The sequence below is a fragment of the Schistocerca serialis genome, chromosome 1 (genome assembly GCF_023864345.2).
Source record: "Schistocerca serialis cubense isolate TAMUIC-IGC-003099 chromosome 1, iqSchSeri2.2, whole genome shotgun sequence".
Classification (NCBI taxonomy): domain Eukaryota; kingdom Metazoa; phylum Arthropoda; class Insecta; order Orthoptera; family Acrididae; genus Schistocerca; species Schistocerca serialis.
In genome coordinates, this window is record NC_064638.1 from 1,161,909,706 (window position 1) to 1,161,932,735 (window position 23,030).

At 41.6% G+C, this 23,030-nt stretch overlaps 1 protein-coding gene across 1 annotated transcript in view; it reads right to left on the bottom strand.

The window, feature by feature from the left end:
* Positions 1-19,839, bottom strand: part of LOC126459573 (prostaglandin reductase 1-like) — a 35,032-nt gene extending 15,193 nt beyond the window's left edge. The window contains exon 1 of the mRNA XM_050095869.1: positions 19,639-19,839. Coding sequence (XP_049951826.1) covers positions 19,639-19,839 — 201 coding nt within the window. The remainder of the gene's footprint in view (positions 1-19,638) is intronic.
* Positions 19,840-23,030: the final 3,191 nt, after the last annotated feature.

Sequence of the window (23,030 nt, forward strand, 5' to 3'; positions counted from 1 at the left end):
TCATCACAAAAACACAAAGTAAGGAGACAGCCACTGCCTTCGTCGTACAGAATTAATAACGGCTAATATCAGCACAGGTCCTTTCGTTATTCATTATCGTCACACGCATTTTCAATCATTATAATCCAACACTACAATCCAACACTGCAATCCAACACTGCAACCCAAATGATGCCGGCGCGGTAGACGCGTAATTGCAAAAATCGGCACAAAAATATCACTGAATCACACTAGTAATTATACTTTTTCACTTTCCCGAATATTTCTAACACAAAGGGGTTAAACCACGGCGATGGCCACTCCCTTTGTCGGTACGGTCTTGCATTCCAGCAACAGACCTCCACCCGGCTCGGCCCGCAGCGCGTACCACACACAACTCACTCAACACTCGCTCTCGCTCTCGCCACCCGACGCACACTATCGATTGTTTGTCCTGTCGACCTGTGCTGTCGCAAAACTTATAGTAAGGGCCTACGGACCCCTTACAACACACATACACACTCACATACATATATGTTCGTTACATCATAAAATACAGTACACACTAGCATATCTGTTTAAATAATCTAGATAGATCCCAAACTGACTGTTAAAAGTATGTCTAGCTTATGTAAACAGATGTGCAACTGCGTACTGCGTTTTGTGAAGTAACAAGCGTCTGTGAGCGTTATATGTATGGAGATGGGCTTCCGAAAAAGGTGCTCTTTGTTTTAAACATTTTGATTATAACAGACCTTTTATAATGTGCTGAATTTTACCCACAAGACAATTTGGACTGAGATTCAAAGTAAAATAAATACATTTCACAACAAAAAGATTTTTAAGACCAGAAGATGACAGAAATGTATTTTAAACTAGTTGTCCTACATAATGCAATATTTTATATATTATAAACTGTTGAATGTTTTTTAGCAAGTAAAACAGATCGCTCATTCAGTACTCTGAAAATGAGAAAATTTAAAACCTATGTTAATTAACATACGGTTGGTAATGGCCTGGAGCAGGGTCATACCCAACGGTCACCTTCACGCCAAACATGGTTGTGAGAGTGACATCAAAAGTTTCGAGTGAAAGCAACTGCATTTGTCACGATGCTTACACAGCGCTGGAGCATTCTACCTTCCGATGTCCCTGTAGGAAAGGCAAAAAAGTCATGTTCAATTATGCCCTGGGGACGGCCGTGGTGGCATGGTGGTCTGTGCCCTCAGCGAGATAAGGCACGTGCTCTACCGACAAAAGCAGGGAGCAGGCAATGACAACACTGCCGCAACACTGCTCAACTCTCCAAGGATCCTCGCCCTTCGTAATAAGAAAATGGTTCTGAGCACTATGGGACTTAACTTCTGAGGTCATCAGTCCCTTAGAACTTAGAACTACTTAAACCTAACTAACCTAAGGACATCACACACATCCATGCCCCAGGCAGGATTCGAACCTGCGACTGTAGCAGTCGCACGGTTCCAGACTGTAGCGCCTAGAACCGCTCGGCCACCCCGGCCGGCTCGTAATAAGACTCACTGAGCACCCTCTGCCGACAAACAGTAACTTGAGACCACATCGGGAGTTTACCTTTCCAATGAGAAAATTTCGAATCCTTCCCCGAAAGCATGCAAACCAGTACTCTCAATAATGTAATCACGAAATGGTTCCATATACACGAGAAATTATCGCATATGAAATAAGAGTTCAGGAGTGGAACTAAAATTCAAGGTGAAAGGATATCAATGATACGATTCGCTGATGACATTGCTATACTGAGTGAAAGTGAAGAATAATTACGTGATCTACTGAATGGAATGAACTTCTAAAGAGTCAGAATATGGACTGACAATAAATCGTGGAAAGACGAAGGTAATGAGAAGTAGCAGAAATGAGAACAGTGAGAAAACCTCAGGATTGATGACCACGAAGTAGATGAAGTTAAGTAATTCTGTTACCTAGACAGTAAAAGAACAAATGACAGACGGAGCACGGAGGGCATAAAAAGCAGACGAGTAATGGCGAAAAGGGGATTCCTGGCCATGAGAACTAACTAGTATCAAATATTGGCGTTAATCTGAGGAAGAAATTTCGGAGAATTTACTTCTAGAGTACAGCGTTGTATGATAGTGAAACATGGATTATGGAAAAACCGGATCGGAAGAGAATCGAAGCGAAGCATTTCTAGTGTTGTGCTACAGACGTATGTTGAAAATTAGGTGGACTGATAAAGTAACGAATGAGGATGTTGTGCACAGAATCGGAGAGGAAAGGGATATGTGAGAAACACTGACAAGGAGAAGGGACAGGATCGTAGGACATCTGTTGAGAGACATCAGGGAATGACTTCCATGGTACTAAAGGGAACTGTACAAAGTAAAAACTGTAGAGGAATACAGAGATTGGAATACATCCAGCAAATAATTGAGGACATAAGCTGCAAGTGCTACTCTGAGATGAAGAGGTTGTCACAGGAGGGGAATTCGTGGCTGCCGCATCAAAGCATTCTGAGGACTGATGAGCCCCGAGCCCCCAGCCTCCAACCCCCACCCGCACAGCCCCCCCCCCCCAAAAAAAAACGAGAGTCGTATCACCCTTTCTTGAGCTGGAGCCACGTACAGGATGCGCACTTGAAAGTGATATTTTTTTTTCTCCTGCCAAAATCTTCGCATGCTGAATAATTTAGAAGCCATAATATTTTGTAAACAGAATTTTGAAAGAGTGCTGGAGCAACTAGCCACAATTTCATTCGATTTACTTCATGTGAAAAGTATCTTTCGTATGTATACACTGACTATTAGATAGCTGCACGATTTCATCAAAACGCATGGTATGGAGTTGGCTTCGATTGGTTAGGTGGTTTTGATGAAACCACATGAGCTGTGTGACGACGGAAGTATCATTTAGAAAAGAGTAATAGAACATTTTTCAATACAGTCAGTACAAGAAACCAACATTCTGTGTACGTAGTACCAATAGGTCCCTAATATTTATTTGCCAACACATAATTTTGCAAATGATTCTAGGTACTGAAACGAATTTCCAGTGGTGTGCAAGCCAGTATATAACTTTCTATGGTGGTGAAACTTGCCTATTTGTTACCTACAGAGATGCTAAAACAAGCATGATTTTTTCAGTGGGATTAATCCCTACTCCTTGTGTTTGTGGTGAAAATTTTGCAATTAATATTCTTTTGTCAATCATCTGTACTCTAACTGGTTTAATGAGGCCCATCGAGAATTCCTCTCTTGTGTCAATTATATGTCCTCACTTACTTGCTGGATGTTTTCGTATCTTCCAATACCGCTTTTACAGTCTAGACTCTAGAGCTACCTCTGTTACAATCGAAGTAATTTGTTGATGTGCTAACAAATGTCCTATCATCCTGTTCCGTCTTCTTGCCCGTGTTTCCCGTATTTTCCCTTTCCCACTGATCCTGCGTAGGACCTCCTCATTCCTTACCTTATCAGTCCACCTGGGTTTCAACATTCTTGTTTAGCACCACAACTGAAGCGCTTAGATTCTCTTCTCTTTCGGTTTTCCCATAATCCATGATTCACTACCAGGCAGTGCTGTGCTCTAACCATATATTCTGGGAAGTTTATTCCTAAATAGAGGCGGATATTCGATTCCAGTAGACTTCTTTCGGCAAGGAATACCCTCTCGATTGCCGGCCGGAGTGGCCGTGCGGTTCTAGGCGCTACAGTCCGGAGCCGAGCGACCGCTACGGCCGCAGGTTCGAATCCTGCCTCGGGCATGGATGTGTGATGTCCTTAGGTTAGTTAGGTTTAATTAGTTCTAAGTTCTAGGCGACTGATGACCTCAGAAGTTAAGTCGCATAGTGCTCAGAGCCATTTGAACCATTTGAACCCTCTTCGATTGTGCCAGTCCGATCTCTATGTCCTCCTTGTTTCATCCTTCATGCGTTATTTTATTTCCACGTAGCAGAAATCCTTCAGTTTTTTGTTTCTTGGTCTTCAGATTTTATGATGAACTTCTTACTAATCTCTTTTCCGTTACTCCTCATTACGTTTATTTTTCTTCCGTTTACTCTCAGTCCATATACTATGTTCAACACACTGTTCAATACATGCAATGTGTCCTGTAACTCTTCCTGTGAACTCTTCGTGTTCACTGACGGCAGCAAATTCATCAACAAATCTTACTATTGGTAGCCTTGCGTCCTCAAATGTAATCAATTCCGCCTCTGAACCTCTCCTCCAATTACATTATTGCTTCTTCGATGTGTATACTAAACAGGAGAGGAGAATGACTGCTTCCCTCCATTACACCTTTATTAATACGAGCACTTCATTCTTTCTCCTCCATTCTTATCGCTCATTCGTTCCAAAAGTTCGTAGGTAATAATGTAAACCAAAATACCAAACTGGAGGCGGGGCACCTCACCTCAACTCTCAAACGCGGCTGACCACAGTTACACCAAATTTCCGAAACAGTTCGCATTAGACATTGTGTCCTCCCTTACGGTAAAATGTTTGAGCGGAACTAAAATGAAGACTCCCTATAAACTGCAAACTAGTTCTTGTCCGAGTTTTCGTAGCCGCACGAAGAGTGGCAGATGGAGAAATTAAATATCGAACTGAGCATCGTGATGCACAGTTTTGAGGAAGAAAAAGTTTCTGAGTTGCAAGTGGAGAGGACAGTTAAGAAACAGTGACTTGAGGAAAAATGTTTGTCAGAATGTGCATAGCCAAAGAAAAGCTTCTAATGGACGAATGGGGTACCAAATTCACGAGTGCGAGGTCTAATTTCCCAGAAATATTCAACGAAGGTGGTAAGAAACCCAAATAGGCTGGCAAAGTGTACGCTGGAAGCAACCTAACCGGCAGCTCATATCACAACAGACAATAGCTAGAACTTGTGAGCCTTGTAGCGACTTTCAGTTGATAATAATGAATCACTTGTAATAGGTCTCAGAGCCAAAACTGAAAATAAAAGCAACAGACAATCATTTAGACATTTGTAGATGACCGACATTTGTAATGACAGGAAAATAATCGTTGAAAAGGACCCTGTTTCAAAGAGGTAATTACCAAAACAAGCCTGGAATGAAACTAATACATATGTGGGGAACGACGATATAATTTCTACTAGTACACGTTTTTAAACATTGTGTATCATTAAACAATATAAGTCTTCAAATAGCCTCAATATGTTCGTCAGGTATTGGGGCTGATGTCAACGAATCGAGCATTCTTCGAGTGTTTCTCCAACATATGTTTCATTCTTTACCAATGTAAATATCATGCTTTACATATAAGTTAGCACCAACCGTTGATAGATAACATAGTCGATAGATATTCCTTCAAGATATTGTATTCCGGAAACAATTACGCTCTGCTTTGTATTGGATTGTAACGTCTTCGCTGATACTGAGAAATGGAATTTCCATGATAGTGAAACATGTTTTAGTGGTGTGAAATTCTTGGTGACTGTATCATTGGAGAACGTCTTACTGAAAATACCCGTCCGCTGCTGCGCCACCTATACTTTTAAAAAATTTCAAACATTTGCAGAACATGTAGTTCCACTCATGACATGGAAGGATGCGTTCTTTAAACCTGCCAGCACATTCAGACACAAACATTGAAATCGCTTCATTGCTCTCTGTCTACTCGTTAACACATTTGTATGTACGTTGACGGAATCAAATGCTGCATTTTATATGGCAATAAGTAGCCACGTTTAAAAAAATTTTGTTAATTCATTTAGGTTGTTGTTTACCCAAATTTTTATTTTGATGCTACTGTCTGTATCTTGCAGTATCTCATTCCTGAAGTAAGTTCGAAACTAAAATATAGCACGACTTCTCTAAACGATAACTCTTATCAGCGTGATTATACTTGCTGACGGAAAATTGCCCATTACTTTTTTATGTTACCGTACATTTTCTGCTGTGAAGCTATTTGCAAATGTACACCAAAGTACAGCCCATCATAATGGAATTACTTGTGCCAGCGACCAAGAATTTAGATACCAGTAGATAGAAACGCGCTGCAAGTGTTTTATATCTCGTGTCCACCCTCGAAATTCTTGTAAATACCTGAATGAAGAACAGTGGATTCTAAAAACTGGCTCACAATACGTTTCCACTTTACCGAAGTTTATTGCGAAGAGCCAATCACAGCTTGAAAATACGAGCAATAATTGTATTTATAAATATAACACTAGTCTAGAGAAATTGTCTTCTGCTTCCTAAATTGAATCTTACACTGTCACAGAAATGAGAAAAGTATTCAACCATGGAAATATCTGACCGCCTCAGTTGTGAATTACACTGATGTGAAGTGAAGAAAGAAACCTTTAAAAATGAAATCATTTCTTTTTGAGAGCTGCTACTCTGAAGCTGAAAATCTGGATATATTAAATTTCATTGAAAAATAAAATGAGTATACGAATTTGATTCGGTTACTGGTCAGCATATAGATATATTTTAAACGAGTAAGTGTATATTTGTGAAGTTTCTGACAGGCTGCAGAAAATAGCTTGTTTCGTAATCTGCCAATGGGACGTGGAAACAACTAAACTAAACAACACTATATACTAATAGGTGGAAATTCTGATATTATTTACTCGGAGTTACTGTAGCTTTGAATGAAATGTGTGTACACGAAGTATTCTTGTGAGTAAAATCGTCCTCATAGTAGCTCAAAGCCCTCCTGTCGAGTTGCACTTTATCATGAGACCGTCTTATTGGATATTACATGAGAGACGTTATATGTGTCAGTTTATGAGTATCTTCATCCGGCTTATGAAACAGAGGCCGCCTCTAGAAGTTTTTTTCTCGAATCCTGTTATCGACGGTTGATTTTTCGAGTTCTTTATCTGTTCACTTAACTGGTCAGATATTTCTGCTGTGTCACGTTCCAAATCCCTCTAGCTTTCTGTATCAGATTTTCCGCTCCGCTTTGGAGTACAGTGCTCTGCTCTGCGAATCCAACTGAGTTGGGCCCTTGTTGTTAATATTGTAGGTGAATGATACTTGCTGACAATATTGACAGTAATGTCAGACTAATACTTTCATGCCTATGTGCTCTTTGACCATTTATTATTGTATATGTACTTGATTCTTTATGTAAATCCTTATTTAAATTTATATGTACAAGATGTATGAATTAATTTGTTTATTTTGCTGTATAATCAATTATGTATATTATGTAAATATCGCTGAGTAATCGCTGAGGGAATGTTAGGGAAACTTTAGGTTTTTGTCCACGAATAAGTATCGTTGGAGTAGCGGCGTCCTGGACGCGGGAGGGTGTTACGTCAGAGCGCGCGCTACACAGAGAGAGAACTCTGGTGTGTGACTAGGTGAAGTGCGGACGCATGGATGGCGTGCACTGTACTGGAGGAGTGATCGTTTAGCGGCACGTGGCAAGTGATGAGCGTGGGCGGTGGAAATATTGGCTGCAGCAACATCAAGAACCCGCCACGCCAATGTCATTGCCGATAACTCCCGTGTTCGATAATTATCATGGAAAGGAGCCAGCAGCAGAATCGTCGTCAGCAACTTCGTCACGGCGAGAATGGACTGAAGTAAGATTGCTGCGTCACAGCTTATTGTCAACTAGTTTTGTAACGGCGTTACTCAGCTTTGTGGTGTTTTGCGAGTGAATAATTACCACAGTTTAATCAAAACTGTTTACCCGTAATTATCCTAAAATCATTCACGAAGTAGGTTCGTGTCCTGTCCTATTGTTACAATAATCCGGGTACCGTTAATGAAAAATGAAAATTGCAGTACCAGTTAGTTTTGCTTATGAACTAAATGATTCAGTTAGATTAAAGATTTGAACTGAAAGCATTCAGTGATTTCAGTCTCACTAACTTTAAATTTGAACTTAAATTGAGGCGATCTAATTATTGCAAATAATAAATCAACTAATCAAATTAAAATGATTCCTGGCAATATAAACAAAAGCACTAACTATAATTAATTAGTGAGTGCAAATATCAGTGATTATTGTAATTTGTTGTTAGTAAAGTTCTGGTTCACATTTTGAGTTGCATTCGTGCTAAAGTATAATGATTACCTTTTGATACGGTAGTTAACAATTTCTACTTCCGTGTTCAGAAGTCAGTAGAGTTTCTTTTAATTATTTTCTGCCATTTTCCAAAATTCGTATGAAAATAGTAGACGTTACTGTGAGGTAGCGCCATTGTCACTTACAACAGTAAGTAACCATTAATCTAAGTGTTATCTTGTATGTTTTCAAAATTTCAGCTCTATTAGTTAATGATATTTCGAGTGCTAACTATTTTCTTTCTCGCTTTATTACGTAAATGTGTCAATTGTTTTTGCTAACGTGCGTGCAGCTCTCTGCTGCCGCGCGTGTTCGAGTAATTCTTGACATTGCCTGTTCGGCTCATTAATTCACCTACAGAACAGAAATTTTGCCCAATGGGGCTGGCGACTGTATTTCTTTTAGCCATAATTATTTCAGTAACTCTTATTATTCTGTTCCGATCTACGTGGTACCCTTCTCGTTGGCACAGTACGTGAATGATAGCACAAACCTTTCGAACAACCATACTAAATTTTAGAGTGATTAAGTAGGCGGATTAAGTTGTCCTAGAAGGCATCTTGTTGTTAACCTACCCCTTATTTATCGACTTTATATTGAATCTTCGGAACGATAGGCTTTTCAAAAATTTATTCCAATTGTTTAGGCACATGCTTACACGGTCATATATTTCTAACATTGTCGATAGAAGGGAAGGCGGACGTTACAAGACCTTTCGCAGATGTTAGAGTTATCAAAGGGTAGTATTCTCTGAAAACAGGTCCGCATACACGATGGGAGTTCAATACGTAATCCTACACCTTTTTTTTTCTCGGCCAACGTCGGCTGAAGAAAGGCAGAATTTGTTTTGGGACGTTATGGAATGTTCCCGCTTCATTCTCTGTAGTTACATGATGTTCTGATAGTTGGTGGCGCTATACGTAGTCTTTATAATGGCGTCTGTAACAGAGGTGCTTTCCAAGAGAACAGCTGTCACAGAGCGGAATTTGGCGGAATACCGGAGCATCGCGAAAATTCATAGGCGCTTGCAGAATGTTTACGGAGACCTGGCATTGAACAAAAACACGGTGAGTCGTTCGGCGAGAAGTCTGTCATCATCGCAACAAGAGTCGTGTAAACTGGTCCGACCTCCCGCGTACCGGCCGGGTGAACACAACTTGCAATGTTTGAACGTGCGGACACTCTCATGGGACCTGACTGACGTATCAAAATCAAACACCTTGCAGCACAATTGTACTTCTCTCATAGCAGTACTGACACACTCGTCCATCAGTTGAGTTACCTCTCTGGATTACTTACCACCTGACAGAAGACCACAAAGAACAACGAAGGACCATCTGTGCGGAATTACTTGCGCTTTAGTTGGCTGATAATGACTATTTTTTATCGAAAATCGTCACAGGTGATGAAACATGGATTAGGAACTTCGAACCAGAAACATATCTACAATCCATGGAGTGACGTCACCCAACTTCTCTTGCGAAGGAAATTTCAAAGCCCCCCTCTACCGGTAAAGCCATGGCGAAGTTTTTCTGCGATTCTGAAGGGGTTTTTCTGTTTGATGCCCTCTCACATGGAGCAACGATTAACTATGAAGTCTATTGTGCTGTCCTCAGAGAAATGAGGAAACGACTTCACCGTGTTCGTCGCTACACAAATGCGCAATGAAGGATGCAATCTACGGGGTCAGTAAATGGATTACTGGGTTGCAACGTCAACCAGTAGTGGAGTGGTACAATGCAGGCATACTGGCCCTTCCAGTAAGGTGGAGTAAGGCAGTCGTATTGTACGGAGATCATGTCGAAAACAGGATTTTGTAGCCAAAATGGTGGAGAATGATATGGTGCATTGGAATCCTGAATAAAACAAACCTGCTTTCAGACAAAAAGGTTTTGTATTTTTTAGTGAACGACTCTCGTATTTACTCGGATCTTGTTAACATTTCAAAGTGGTGAAAGGAAATGTAATGCTGTGTACATCATAAAACGATAAAGAAACTTAGTGTTCTTTGATTATAACATCAATAAGCCACTGTTGGAATCGGTCAACTCGTGGAGTTACCTGGGTATGACAGTTTGTAGGGATGTGAAATGGAGCGATCACATAGGCTCAGTCGGAAGTATAACAAATGCTGGTCTTCGGTTTGTCTGTAGAATACTAAGCAAATGCATTTAGTCTACGAAGGAGATGGCTGCAAAAATATTATTGCGACCCATCGTAGAATATTGTTCAAGTATAGGTGACGTGTACCAAGTAGGACCAACAGTAACATCATCTACGGAGGAGGACAGCCCGAATGTGTTAGTTGTTTCGAATACAGAGAATGTCATGGAGATGCTGAAGAAATTGAAATGGGAAACGGTTCATGTTAGAAGTGAAAGCCTATTTGGAAAGTTTCAGTAAGTTGTTTTAATTGATGGATCTTGGAATGTAGGACAAACCCCATCCTATCGCTCCCGTAAGGATAACGATAACAAGATTGAGGTAATGGCATTACGCGCGGAGGTGTTGAAACGCTCATCATTCTCGCGGTACACACGTGAATGAAACAGCAAGAAACCCTAATAACTTGCAAAATGGGACTTACCTTCTGCTAAGGACTTCTCATTGTTTTTCAGGGTATAGATGTAAATTTAAACGTAGATTTAAATTAGTTACGTTCACGGCAGGGGATTTCGTTTATTGAGAAGAGCCTGTTCCTATCCTCTCGCAATGGGTATAATTTCATAAAAGTTCCTTTCTATGTTAATTAATTTTTGGGCCACAAATTTCTATCACGTCCATTTTCTGGTATTTTCGGACAAGTAAATTTAGCACACTTCGTTTCCATCCTTCGGTACCACAGCCATAGCTCTCTCGCTTTAGACAGTTACGTTGGAATACCGAATTAACCAGTCATTATAAACTGGAGGATGGTGTGCATTTAGTGTAACACCAATTTACGGAAGCGATATTTCTCACCAAACCATAACTTCTGATTGATGTGTGAACAATACTGTTACTTCGTGCCGGTCATTGGAAGATCAGTCATTGGTAATGCGTCTCGTCGGTGTTACCACGTGGTTTAGAACTCGGAAGTCTCTTCTTCAGCGAGTTCACCCACGGCGATAAGGAAAATCATTCTTCATTATAAACAGCATTTCAGGATCATCATCTCAATGTACAAAATGGCGAAACGATTTTTTCAAATTTCGTTCTAGGGCGGTCTTACGTGAGCCAGTTTTTCTCGGCAGAAACCAATATATCACCCGTCTTAATGACCGAGCGACAAGGTGGAGAGTCTATACCCATCAGAGCCCGCCTAGTGGTGGGCACAGATTTCTTCGACAGTCCAATAGCGTTCTTATCGGTTATTCCTTTCGTATATACTTTAACAATTGATTCTGTCAAACTATCTGTTTTACTGCTTCACATTCTTCGTCAGAGGGTACTATGATCATTCGTTAGTTTTTTTTTTTTTTTTTCGGTCGTTTCCTCATCAGCTAGAGGTGTGGCTTGGTAATCGTGTGCAGTTAGGTTTACTACTGAAATATTTTTATTTCCTGGATGAAGGCTATTGTGTGTTGTTTAGCAATAAATCTCTGAGTGTTACACATTCGTTTCCTACTTATATGTATATCTGAAACGGATGGCTAGTAGTTGTGCGCATTTAAAATAATGCAGTATGTGTTTTCAGGAGTTGATATGAACTTCCTTAGGCGTTTTGTAACGGAAAGGACTTTCGCAGCTCCTGAAGAATACGTAGATGCGTACATTCCTGGAGCACCATTGTTTTCGAAATGGTCCGTGGTATTAATGCTGGTGACGTAAAAATGGTGAATTATTGCGGGAAGCTGGCGTTTCGCCATTGTGATGACGGCCTGAAGACTGAAAAACGCAAATATCGAAATACCTTTTGTTGGACGCCACCCTGTTGAATACCAGAGCACATTTCGAAATTCGCAGATGGTCTTATACCAGCACCGCAGTGATTAGTGTTCGTGCATTCAACAAATATCGACTGTGAGGTACAGTTGACAAGGCATGTAGCGAGCGATCTGTTAAAATCTCTGAACCGTGGAACAGCATTAGGGAATACATTCATACGGATCTCGCGGTATCCATGAGTAACCTCAGACGCACGTCAAGAAGGTTTATTCGAACAACGTCACAGTCAGATATCATACTCATTCTTACGAATCTGTTCTTGTACACTGTCCTTAATGACTTCGTCGCTGATCGGACAGTGTTGTTATTTTGGATATTTGTGGTAAGATCTTATGGAACCAAACTGCTGAGGTCATCGGTCCCTAAGATTACACACTACTTAATCTAACTTAAACCATCTTACGCTATGGACAACGCACACACCTATGCCCGAGGGAGGACTCGAACCTTCGACATGGGGAGCCGCGCGGACCGTGACAAGGCGCCTGAGACCAAGCTGTGTCATTTCCCATTAACGAACTTTTTCTGAACATCCAGTTAAGGAAAGGAGGAGCTATTATTGAGTCGGTAGGATGTACCTCTTCAGCAAATACTGAAAGTGCTGAAACTCACATCCATTTTATACATAAGAAAGCACGGTGAAGACTTCGTCAGAGTATCCTGTATCCCTCTCATCATTACCAGGCAGTGAAAATTGACACTGGGACTTAAGTTGATGTCAACATACTGATAAAGCTGGTTTATCGTGTCTGTAAGAATGGAAGAAGACAAATTTCTACAGAGATAAGGCAATCACAATAGACGAAGCGGTGGTTGCCACTGTAAACAATACTACTATCCTAAAGGTATTAGAATACGTTTCCAGAGATACAAGACAACGCTATAAAATCCGTAGTCGAAGCTATGGGACTATTTGAATTTTACTGAAACTGTTGAGTTGACTTGTTTGGCTGCCCAGACCCACCCAGTATTTTAGGGCGTTTATTTTATAAATCATATGTAACGAATACAACTGGAGACAGACAGATATGGGAATACGTGTTTAGCGGACATTTTAATACGCCAGTAACCACACTACACGTTTGTGACCATCTTTTGACAATTTTCCTTCAATAAATGGTGTCCCAAGTAACGTAATCTCCGGCAATATTTCATAAAGAGGTTAAGGTACCAAAATATCGTGTTAAAAATTTCATACTAGGCAGCAAGTCAGTGCCGTTACCTCACGTCTAATAAGTTCAACAACGTAACACAATGTTTCATTACTAGGTGTATTTTATTGCGTATGTACTACTGGTAATGTCAAGACAAATGAAATACCGACTATAAACGTCAATCCTAGGACGTCGTTTTTTGTGTGTTTACAAGTACCGTAATAAAGCTTTAACTAGCACTAACAAAAAAAAAGTTGCGTAATTGGTTTTACGTTTACAAGTTTATTTCTGGAATTCTAGTAATCACTGAAACACCGACGAGAAAGTGCTGTATATAGCTATAAAAATGGCGTAGCAAAACGATAAACAGGAGTCTCATGTAGTAACTGAATTTCTACATTAAAAGAAGAACGAAGTTACAAAATCCAGCCTAAACTGGTGGAGTATATGGCAACAATACACGATTAAATCTATGATGGAGAAAATGAAAATCAATTATGAGTTAATTGTCAACCCTCTGTACAACTTACTGAACCACGACTGTTGAATCCCATTCAAAAAGCTAACCGATCAAGCAGTAGAAACGTTGGAGGTATGTCAGGCCAATCCATGAGACCACTTTTGGCACCTAACACCCTTAGACGGGACTGAGTCTGTTACTATGACGCCGAGGCAAGAGAGAAACGAAGCAGTGGTAAGATGTGGATACAGCACCGCCGAGAATAACGAAGACACAATCGTCATCGGGGAAGGTAATGATGCGTGTGTTTCTTGGAACCTCCATGGTGTTACGGTGACAGGTTAGTCTTGTAAGGAATAAACCATCGAAGGAACATACCACCGAAATCTCTCGACGAGGTTATATGGAAGACTGTCAAAACAAGGCGAAGGAGCCGGCTGATGTGGCCGAGCGGTTCTAGGCGCTTCAGTCTGGAACCGCGAGACCGCTACGGTCGCAGGTTCGAATCCTGCCTCGGGCATGGATGTGTGTGACGTCCTTAATTCTAGGGGACATGATCTCAAATGTTATGTCCCATAGTGCACAGAGCCATTTGAACGAAGTCGAAGGAAGCTGTCCAAGAGAGCATATATGTTCCATGACAACGTCCCAGATCATTCAATACAGTCAGGACCCAGCCACACATGCCACATCTTTTGGCTGTCAAATTTTGACTCTCGATATGTATTTTACTTGCCTGGCAAGCAGTTAATGATTCCTCTGTCATCTAGGATGGAGAAACCCTGGCGTGGGGTACATTTACAAGAAGACATGGGGGTAATTTACAAGGTGAAATAGTTCTAAGGCAGATTTATACAACCAAATCATTCAGAAATGTATGTCACTTGAAATGGGTAATATGTAAAGGACTAAAACCATCATTATTTATCAGTGTCGTATCTTGATTTTCTTCGAGTTGATACAACTTTTTAGTACACCTTGTACGTCATGAACATGTAGATATGAAAACACCGGCAGGGGAGACTGGCGAAAGTTGACGAACTTAGCGGTTAGCTCCTATTAATAAATTCATTTTAAAGATAACTTACTTTGCTTTGCACCTATTAAAATGCGTTGTATCTAGTTTGGATTAATTTTTATTTTAATCAACTATCAATTTCTTAACCGATTTTACACATTAATGAGAAATCGTCATCTTAACGCAGAATTAAACCAAGATCAAAAGACTTACAAAAGTACTGTTAAAAATCGAATGAATATGTTTTTATTCCTAGAACGTATGAGGCAATATTACTTTTGCATTGTTGATAGTTTCTTACTGACCAATTTTCAGTGAAAGTATTATAGTGTTGAAATTTAATATATCACTAAAAGAGTTTTTCATCAACAACAATCAACCACAAATTATCGGATTTAAAATATGTCATCATCTCAGCAGGTGCAGCGTTTGCAACACAGTGTCGAGGCTTCAGATGGGGGATCAGCATAGAATGCATTTCACATACAACACATTGCACTATACTTTCATCAGAATATTATCTTTATTGTTTTAACCTGTTTTACTCCTCATTGTTTGCTTCCTTAACAATCAACACTATTTTATAGGTAATCTTATTGAAACAAATGGCAACGGCCTTGCCGCAGTGGATACACCGGTTCCCGTCAGATCACCGAAGTTATGCTCTTTCGGACGTGGCCGGCACTTGGATGGGTGACCATCCGGGCCGCCATCCCCCATGCAATGTTGCCATTTCCCGGGGGGCACTCAGCCGCCTGATGCTAACTTAGGAGCTACTCGACCGCATAGTAGCGCCTCCGGTCAAAGAAAACCATCTTAACGACCGGGAGATCGGTGCGCTGACCACACGCTCCTCCTATTCGCACCCCCAACTGAGGATGACACTGCGGTCGGATGGTCCCGATGGGCCACTTGTGCCTGAAGACGGAGTGCTTCTGTTAAAATAATTGCGCTTCCCAGTATGCATTTTTCTTTTTACTCATGCATGGCCTTCCTCTAGTCAATGGTTTAAAATCGAAAATAATATGGCAACGTTTCGGCTTTATAGAAACAGCATTTTCCGAAGGTTCTGGTTCTTTATTATGGCCTACTTGATGTTCACCGGACGTGTCTACAAGTTGGCACATACGTGCTGCAGCCTGATTAGCAGTATTTTATTTTCAGTTTCAGCGTGTAAAATGCGTTCTAGCAGTTCGATAGTAAAATTCTACTAACCTCTCAGGAAATCCTAAGAAGTTTCCGTCTTCTGTTAAAACAGCGGACGGGTTGAGGCCATCTGTTCAGACACTGAAACGGAGGATGAACCAGAAACTCCGAAATACTGAACGTCTTTTCCGAAAATAGTTTCACAAAGAAAACTCAAACTATAGTTCCTCCTTAAAATATTCGCGCGAACGACAATATGGCAGTTAGTGGTCAGGAGACAGAAGAGTAAGTCAAATAGTGCATCAGAGGGAAGGCCTCTGGACCCGACGAGATAACAATACGATTCCACAGACAATATACGAAATAAGTCGCACTTCTTGTAACGAGAGTGTACGGTAGGTCTCTGGAGGAGGGAAGCGTTCATAATGATTGGAAAAAAGAACAGATCATTTTCGTTTTCAAGGAGGAACGTCGATTGGTTCAAAATGGCTCTGAGCACTATGGGACTTAACATCTCAGGTCATCAGTCCCCAAGAACTTAGAACTACTTAAACCTAACTAACCTAAGGACATCACACACATCCATGCCCGAGGCAGGATTCGAACCTGCGACCGTAGCGGTCACGCGGTTCCAGACTGAAGCGCCTAGAACCGCTCGGCGACCAGCGGCCGACACCGTCGAATGGACACACAAAACTAAGGACAAGTGTGTCTGATGTTGATTTGTTGTAGGATTCTGAAACGTGTTTTGTGCTCCTGTATTATGAAATTTGTGGACGCCAGAAATATCATCTGTAGGAATCAACATAGCCCAGAAAACAATGCTTGTTTTACACCCAGATTGCTCTGTTCCTGCACGAGTCGCAAAAAACAGAAGATGCATTCGCCCAGGTAGCTAGGGTGTTTCTTGACTACCTGTAGGCTTTCGATACATTTGCGCACTGCCACCTATTGAATCAAATAAGACCTTAATACTACGCGAAACTGTGTAGTTACACGACTGCAGAATAATCACTTGATGAAGTTAATTCCATAAAATATCTAGGAGTGCGAATACGGAACGATTTAAAGGGCGGTGTCCACACAAAATTATTCGCGGGTAACGCTGATGCCAGACTGAGATTCAAGGGAAGAAGTGTCAGGAAATTTAGTCCGTCGACAAAGGAGGTAGCTTACAGAATCATCTTTTGACAAATGGTTGACTATTGTTTGGCGGCCTTGTATCTCTGTCGGATATGCTTGGCATATCAAACAGAGGAGATCCAAAAAAGATCCCCACGTTTCATCATAGGTTCATTTAGTTCCCTCGGAGGTACTCAGCCAAATGCCAAGGAAGACGCTGTAAAAGAGGCGAACGCATCACAGGTGTGGTCTGCCGTTTAAGTTCCTAGAGCGTACGTTCCTAGACGAGTCAATCTATGCATTGCTTCCTCCTATATAGATCTCGCGAAAAGCGCATGACGATAAAACGGGAGAGACTGAAGCCCGCAGAGAAAGTAACCAGCAATCATTCTTCCCGCGATCCACTCGCCACTGGAACAGACGCTTGTACTCAAAATACCCTCCGCCACGCACCATAAGAGGGCTTGTAGAGTATAGATGTACAATATGTCATCAAAAGCATCCGGACACGCCCAAAAACATACGTTTTTCATATTAGGTGTATTGTGCTGCCACCTAGTGCCAGGTACTCTATATCAACGACCCTGTCAGCCATTACACATAGTAAGAGAGCGGAATGGGGCGCTCCGTGGAACCCACGGACTTGGAACGTGGTCAGGTGATTAGATATCGCTTGTCATACGTCTGTACGTGAGATTTCCACACTCCTAAACGTCCCTAGGTCCACTGTTTCAGAGGCGATAGTGAAGTGGAAATGTTAAGGGACACATACAGCAGAAAATAGAACAGGCCGATTTCGTCTGTTGAATGACAGAGACCGTCGGCAGTTGTAGAAGGTCGTAACGTGTAATAGGCAGACATCTATTCAGACCATTACATAGGAATTCCAAACGACATCAGAATATACTGCAAGTACTATGACAGTTAGGTGCCGGCCAGTGTGGCCGAGTGGTTCTAGGCGCTTCAGTCTGCAACCGCGGGACCACTACGGTCGCAGGTTCGAATCCTGCCTTGGGCATGGATGTGTGTGATGTCCTTAGGTTAGTTAGGTTTAAGTAGTTCTAAGTTCTAGGGGACTGATGACCTCAGATGTTTAGTCCCATAGTGCTCTGAGCAATTTGAACCATTTGAACAGTTAGGTGGGTGGAGAGAAAACTTGGATATCAAGGTCGAGTGGCTGCTCATAAACCAAACATCGAGCCGGTAAATGCCAAACGACGCATCGCTTGGGGTAAAGAGCGTAAACATTGGACCATTGAACAGTGAAAAAACGTTGTGTGGAGTGACGAATCACAGTACACAATGTGGCGATCCGATGGCACGGTGTGTCAATTGCAAATGCCCGGTAAACGTCATCTGCCAGGGTGTGTATTGCCAACACTAAAATTCGGAGGCGGTGGTGTTATGGTGTGGTCCTGTTTTTCATGGATGGGACTTTGCACCATATGTTGTTTTGCGTGGCACTATTACAGCACAGGCCTACACTGATGTATTAAGCGCCTTCTTGCTTTCCACTGATGAAAAGTAATTCGGGGATGGGGATTGCATCTTTCAACATGATCGAGCACCTGTTCATAATGGACCTCCTGTGGGGGAGTGGTTACACGACAATAACGTCCCTGTAATGGACTGGCCTGCACAGAATCCTGACCTGAGTCCTATAGAACACCTTTGGGATGTTTTGGAACGCCGACTGGTGCCAGGCCTCACCGACCGACATCGATGCCTCTACTTAGTGAAGCACTCCGTGATGAATGGGCTGCCACTGGCCGAGAAACCTTCAAGCACCTGACTAAACGCATCCCTGCGACAGTGGAAGCTGTCATCATGGCTAATGGTGGGCCGAAACAATATTGTATTCCAGCATTTCCGATGGAGGGTGCCATGAACTTGTAAGTCGTTTTCAGCCAGGTGTCCGGACACTTCTGATCACATAGTGTAGATGCAGATGTAGATTTCCGTTACAAGAACACGACGTGTGGTTTTTACAGCAGCAAAGTCATTATAATTAAATATTCTTTGAACGAAGTAACGGCTTCATTAACTATAACTTCACTAAAATAAGCAGTGCTCAGTTTCTGAAGGAGGCATCTTTTCCTATACAACTTACCCACTCGTCTATGTTAAAAAGTGCATGTTTCTTCATTTAAGGATGACAAGAATAAACCCAGCGTACATAGTGTCCGTGAAACGCATACTGCTTGCTTAGTCACATATAACAGACAATAACAAACTATGTTGCTAGATACTCCACAAGTGCTTATGTTGAATGTCTTGAAAATCATAAAACGCGAAGCAGTGACACGACATTTACATTGCTCACACCGGACTGGTGACAGCGAATTCACTGTGTTCCACGTTCATATGTATTGGTAGTATTCGTTCTGTGTTGCTCCCTAAAAGTCTGAACTTAAACTACGTGTTTTGTCTTCTTAACTCTCTCGTTAACTTGTCATGGTTCGAATGAAACTCAGATTCCTACATTTCGACAGGTCTGATAAAGTCTCATGTGTATTTCTGCTATGACCGGTGCATTTAAGACCTTCAGAAGAAATGACTTTTTCATAAGTAAAAATATTTTACTCCTCTAAATAAATCTGACGGAAACATTAGTCTTTCAAATAACCAGCAACTGTTCTGTGCCTCTTGCCTGCTGTAACAATATTTGAAGATTACAGAGAAAGAAAGGGGAAGTACACAAGTACGATAAGAATTGGAAGCCTAATGCTTCTAGTCAGGACAATAAGAATGGACATCATTTAGTTTCATCTTCTTGATGAAGCATACCTGTGATCCGATCATGGTGGCGCCGACCTTGTGCCTCTGTGAGTACGCCCTCTGGTACGGGTCCACGCTGATGTATTCTGCCTCGCACAGTATTTGGCCATCCTGTAGCGCCGGCAGTTCTTCGGTCTCGATTTTGAAGTCGGTGACTTTGGGCTCTCCCTTGAAGAGACTCGCGATGACGATTTTTCGTCCCTTCGGCATCACTGGTGGCTTCTGACCTGCGCGGTAGGAAAGACGACGAAGCTAAGCAGTTGTCAACCGACTATCGGTACGGTGTCGTGTTAAGATGACGCACTGGTTCGCTACCAGCGGCCGAGTTACTTTGCGTGAGGTTTTATGCCGGCGTTTAGTGAGATAAGGAGATAACGTAGAGCGCCCCATATTAGATAAGTCGACAGTCACGCATTCACCGGCTGCCCATATCAGTCCACTTCTCTGTAACAATAGCACGACAGGCAGAAGCGTGCGCGACATCCGTAAATGTATGCTCCAGATTGCTTGATGATCCTGTCGAGCGAATGAATGTCGCGGCTTTCATTTACGTAATTCTTGAGATCCGCCTACTTGCCCCTCGAATAAATTAAAATTGACAAAAAAATGGCAAATTTCTAACTAAAATATCATACATTTCAAAATTTACTAGTAACATGTAAAATTTTGAACAACGGTTTGGCACCACATGATTTATAAGGTAGGTTACCTTCTATTATAGAAGGGCCACAGCGAGCACGCAGAAGTACCGCAACACGACGTATCCTTGACTCGACTATTGTCTGAAGTAGTGCTGGAGAGAACTGACACCATGAATCCAGCAGGGCTGTCTATAAATCCGTAACAGTACAATGGGGTAGAGGTCTCGTCTGAACAGCTCGTTGTAAGGTATCTCAGATATGCTCAATAATATTTATGATTGGTGGTTTGGTACCCAGTGGAAGTGTTTAAATTCAGAAGCGTGTTCCTGGAGTCACTCTGTAGCAGTTCTGGACGTGTAGGGTGTCGCACTGTCCTGCTGGAACTTCCCAAGTCCGCCGGAATGCACAATGCGCATGAATGGATGCAGGTGATTAGACAGAATGCTCACGTACGTGTCACCTATCAGAGTCGTATCTAACAGTATGGGGGGTCTCATATTACTCCAACTGAACACACACCACACCATTACAGAGCCTCCACCAGCTTGAACAGTCCCTTGCTGACATGCAGCCTCCATCAATCCGTGAAATTGTCTCCATACCCGAACACGTCCATCCGCTCTATACAATTTGAAACACGACTCGTCCGACAAGGCAACATGTTTCGAGTCATCAACAGTCCAATGTCGGTGTTGACGGACTGAGGAGACGAGTAAACCTTTGTGTCGTGCATTCACCAATGGAACTCGAGTGGGCCTTCAGTTCCGAAAGCCCATTTCGATGATGTTTCGTTGAATGGTTCGCATGCTGACAATTGTTGATGGCCCAGAATTGAAATCTGCAGCAACTGACTCAAGCGTTGCACTTCTGTCACGTTGAACGATTCTCTTCAGTCGTTGGCCCCGTTATTGCAGGGTCTTTTTCCGGCCGCAGCAATGTCTGAGATTTGATGTTTTACGGAATTTACTGATATTCATGGTAAACACGTGGAATGGTCGTACGGGAGAATCCCCACTTCATTGCTACCTCGGAGATGCTGTGTGCCATCGCTCGTGCGCCGACTGTAACACCACGTTCAGACTCACTTAAATCTTGATAACCTGCCAGTGTAGCAGCACGAACCGAACTAACAACCACGCCAGACATTTGTTGTCTTACGTAGGCATTGCCGACTAAAGCGCCGTATTTTACCTGTGTAAATATCTCTGTATCCGAATACGTACGCCTATGCGAGTTTCTTTGGTGCTTCAATGTATAATCAGCTTGTGATGCAATGAAGGAAAGTACATCCACTCCACCACGTGAATACTCGCTGGTTTTAACATTGAGGTAAGTGAAACTGAACTATTACAATTTTAATTCATGAAGTTATACGCAGTAACACAGCAAATTCGTGGTAAATTAACCTTGTTTGCAATGGGGACTGAACCGAAAGTTTCGTTTTATCTGATTCACGTTGAATTGAAACATAGTTATCACAGCAATGACGAGTCCTTCATGTATTACAAGCCTGCCTCATTTTACCAGTGGCTTTCCAAAGAGATCAGAGGAACCGACAGAATTTCCGGGCACCATCTTTCTCGTAGGTTGGAAAACTGCCCCTAATGGTGGAAGCATTATCATTGATCCACAACATGAGGATAGAGATGTCAATGGAAATCACGCCATTTAACACATGTAATACGCATTCGCGGCGAACGTGGATTTTTATTGAAACAGATCCGATAATATTGTCTCCATCGGCAAAAAATTTAAGGGGACTGGTCAAGGAGAGGTGACCACGACTTTGAACTTAAGTAATAGCAGGCTGCATCAAACCAAATCATGAAACGTGTTACATGGTAAGTAATGCATAGCTTTCTGGTTGGTTACGAATGTTGTATTCTATTTGGGGACAACTATGTATCAGAAATCATTTCAGGTTATTCACATTTAATTGTAGTATCTCGTTAGACGAGTAGTTTTTCATGAACATTGTACATGCACATATTTAAACAGCAAATTAACGTTGGTCTTACGAGCAAAAAATGAAAATATTAATCATTGTTTCGCAATCTGAAATCTCCCTCGCTCTATGCTCAAAAACAAGTTAAATATTGAAAACTATTCAAAAGCTAAGATTCCACAAAAAGTTTTATTCAAGACAACAGGTTTCTAAGGTCTTAGCTGTCATCCTCAAGTCATAAAAATATTTTTGTAGTAAGACATGTTCATTTTACGCTGAACGTCATGCACAATATGTCAAGTGGATAAAACTCAGCACTTCATAAGCGTTTGCCATTATTAAAAGTTTATAATGTGCTGAAATTTATCCACTTGACATCATGTGCATGAAGTTCAGAGTAAAATAAAAGTGTTTTACTACAAAAAAATGCTTAAAATATGAGCATGACAGCTAAGACTGCTGCAACCAGTTGTCTTGAATAAACATATTTTATGCGATCGTGGCTTTTGAGTGATTTTAAACAACTAGAAAAATCGCACTTAAATACTCTTATAATGAGAAAAGTCGAGTTAAATATTGGCAGGTTAATGTTTTAATCATAAGGCAAAAGATAAATCAACTTAAGGATTAGGCCGAAAACGCGTTAACCTTCCAGGAATGTTATTACAACCTCCACTCGATGAGTGAAATAGGTAGCCAGCAAGATGGGAGGATTGTACTGAATAAATGTTCAGCTAAACTTCAGTTTCTAATTACATTAAGAGTTTGAATGCGACTGAATGTAGAATTCGATACGTTCATGCGCTTGAAGGTTT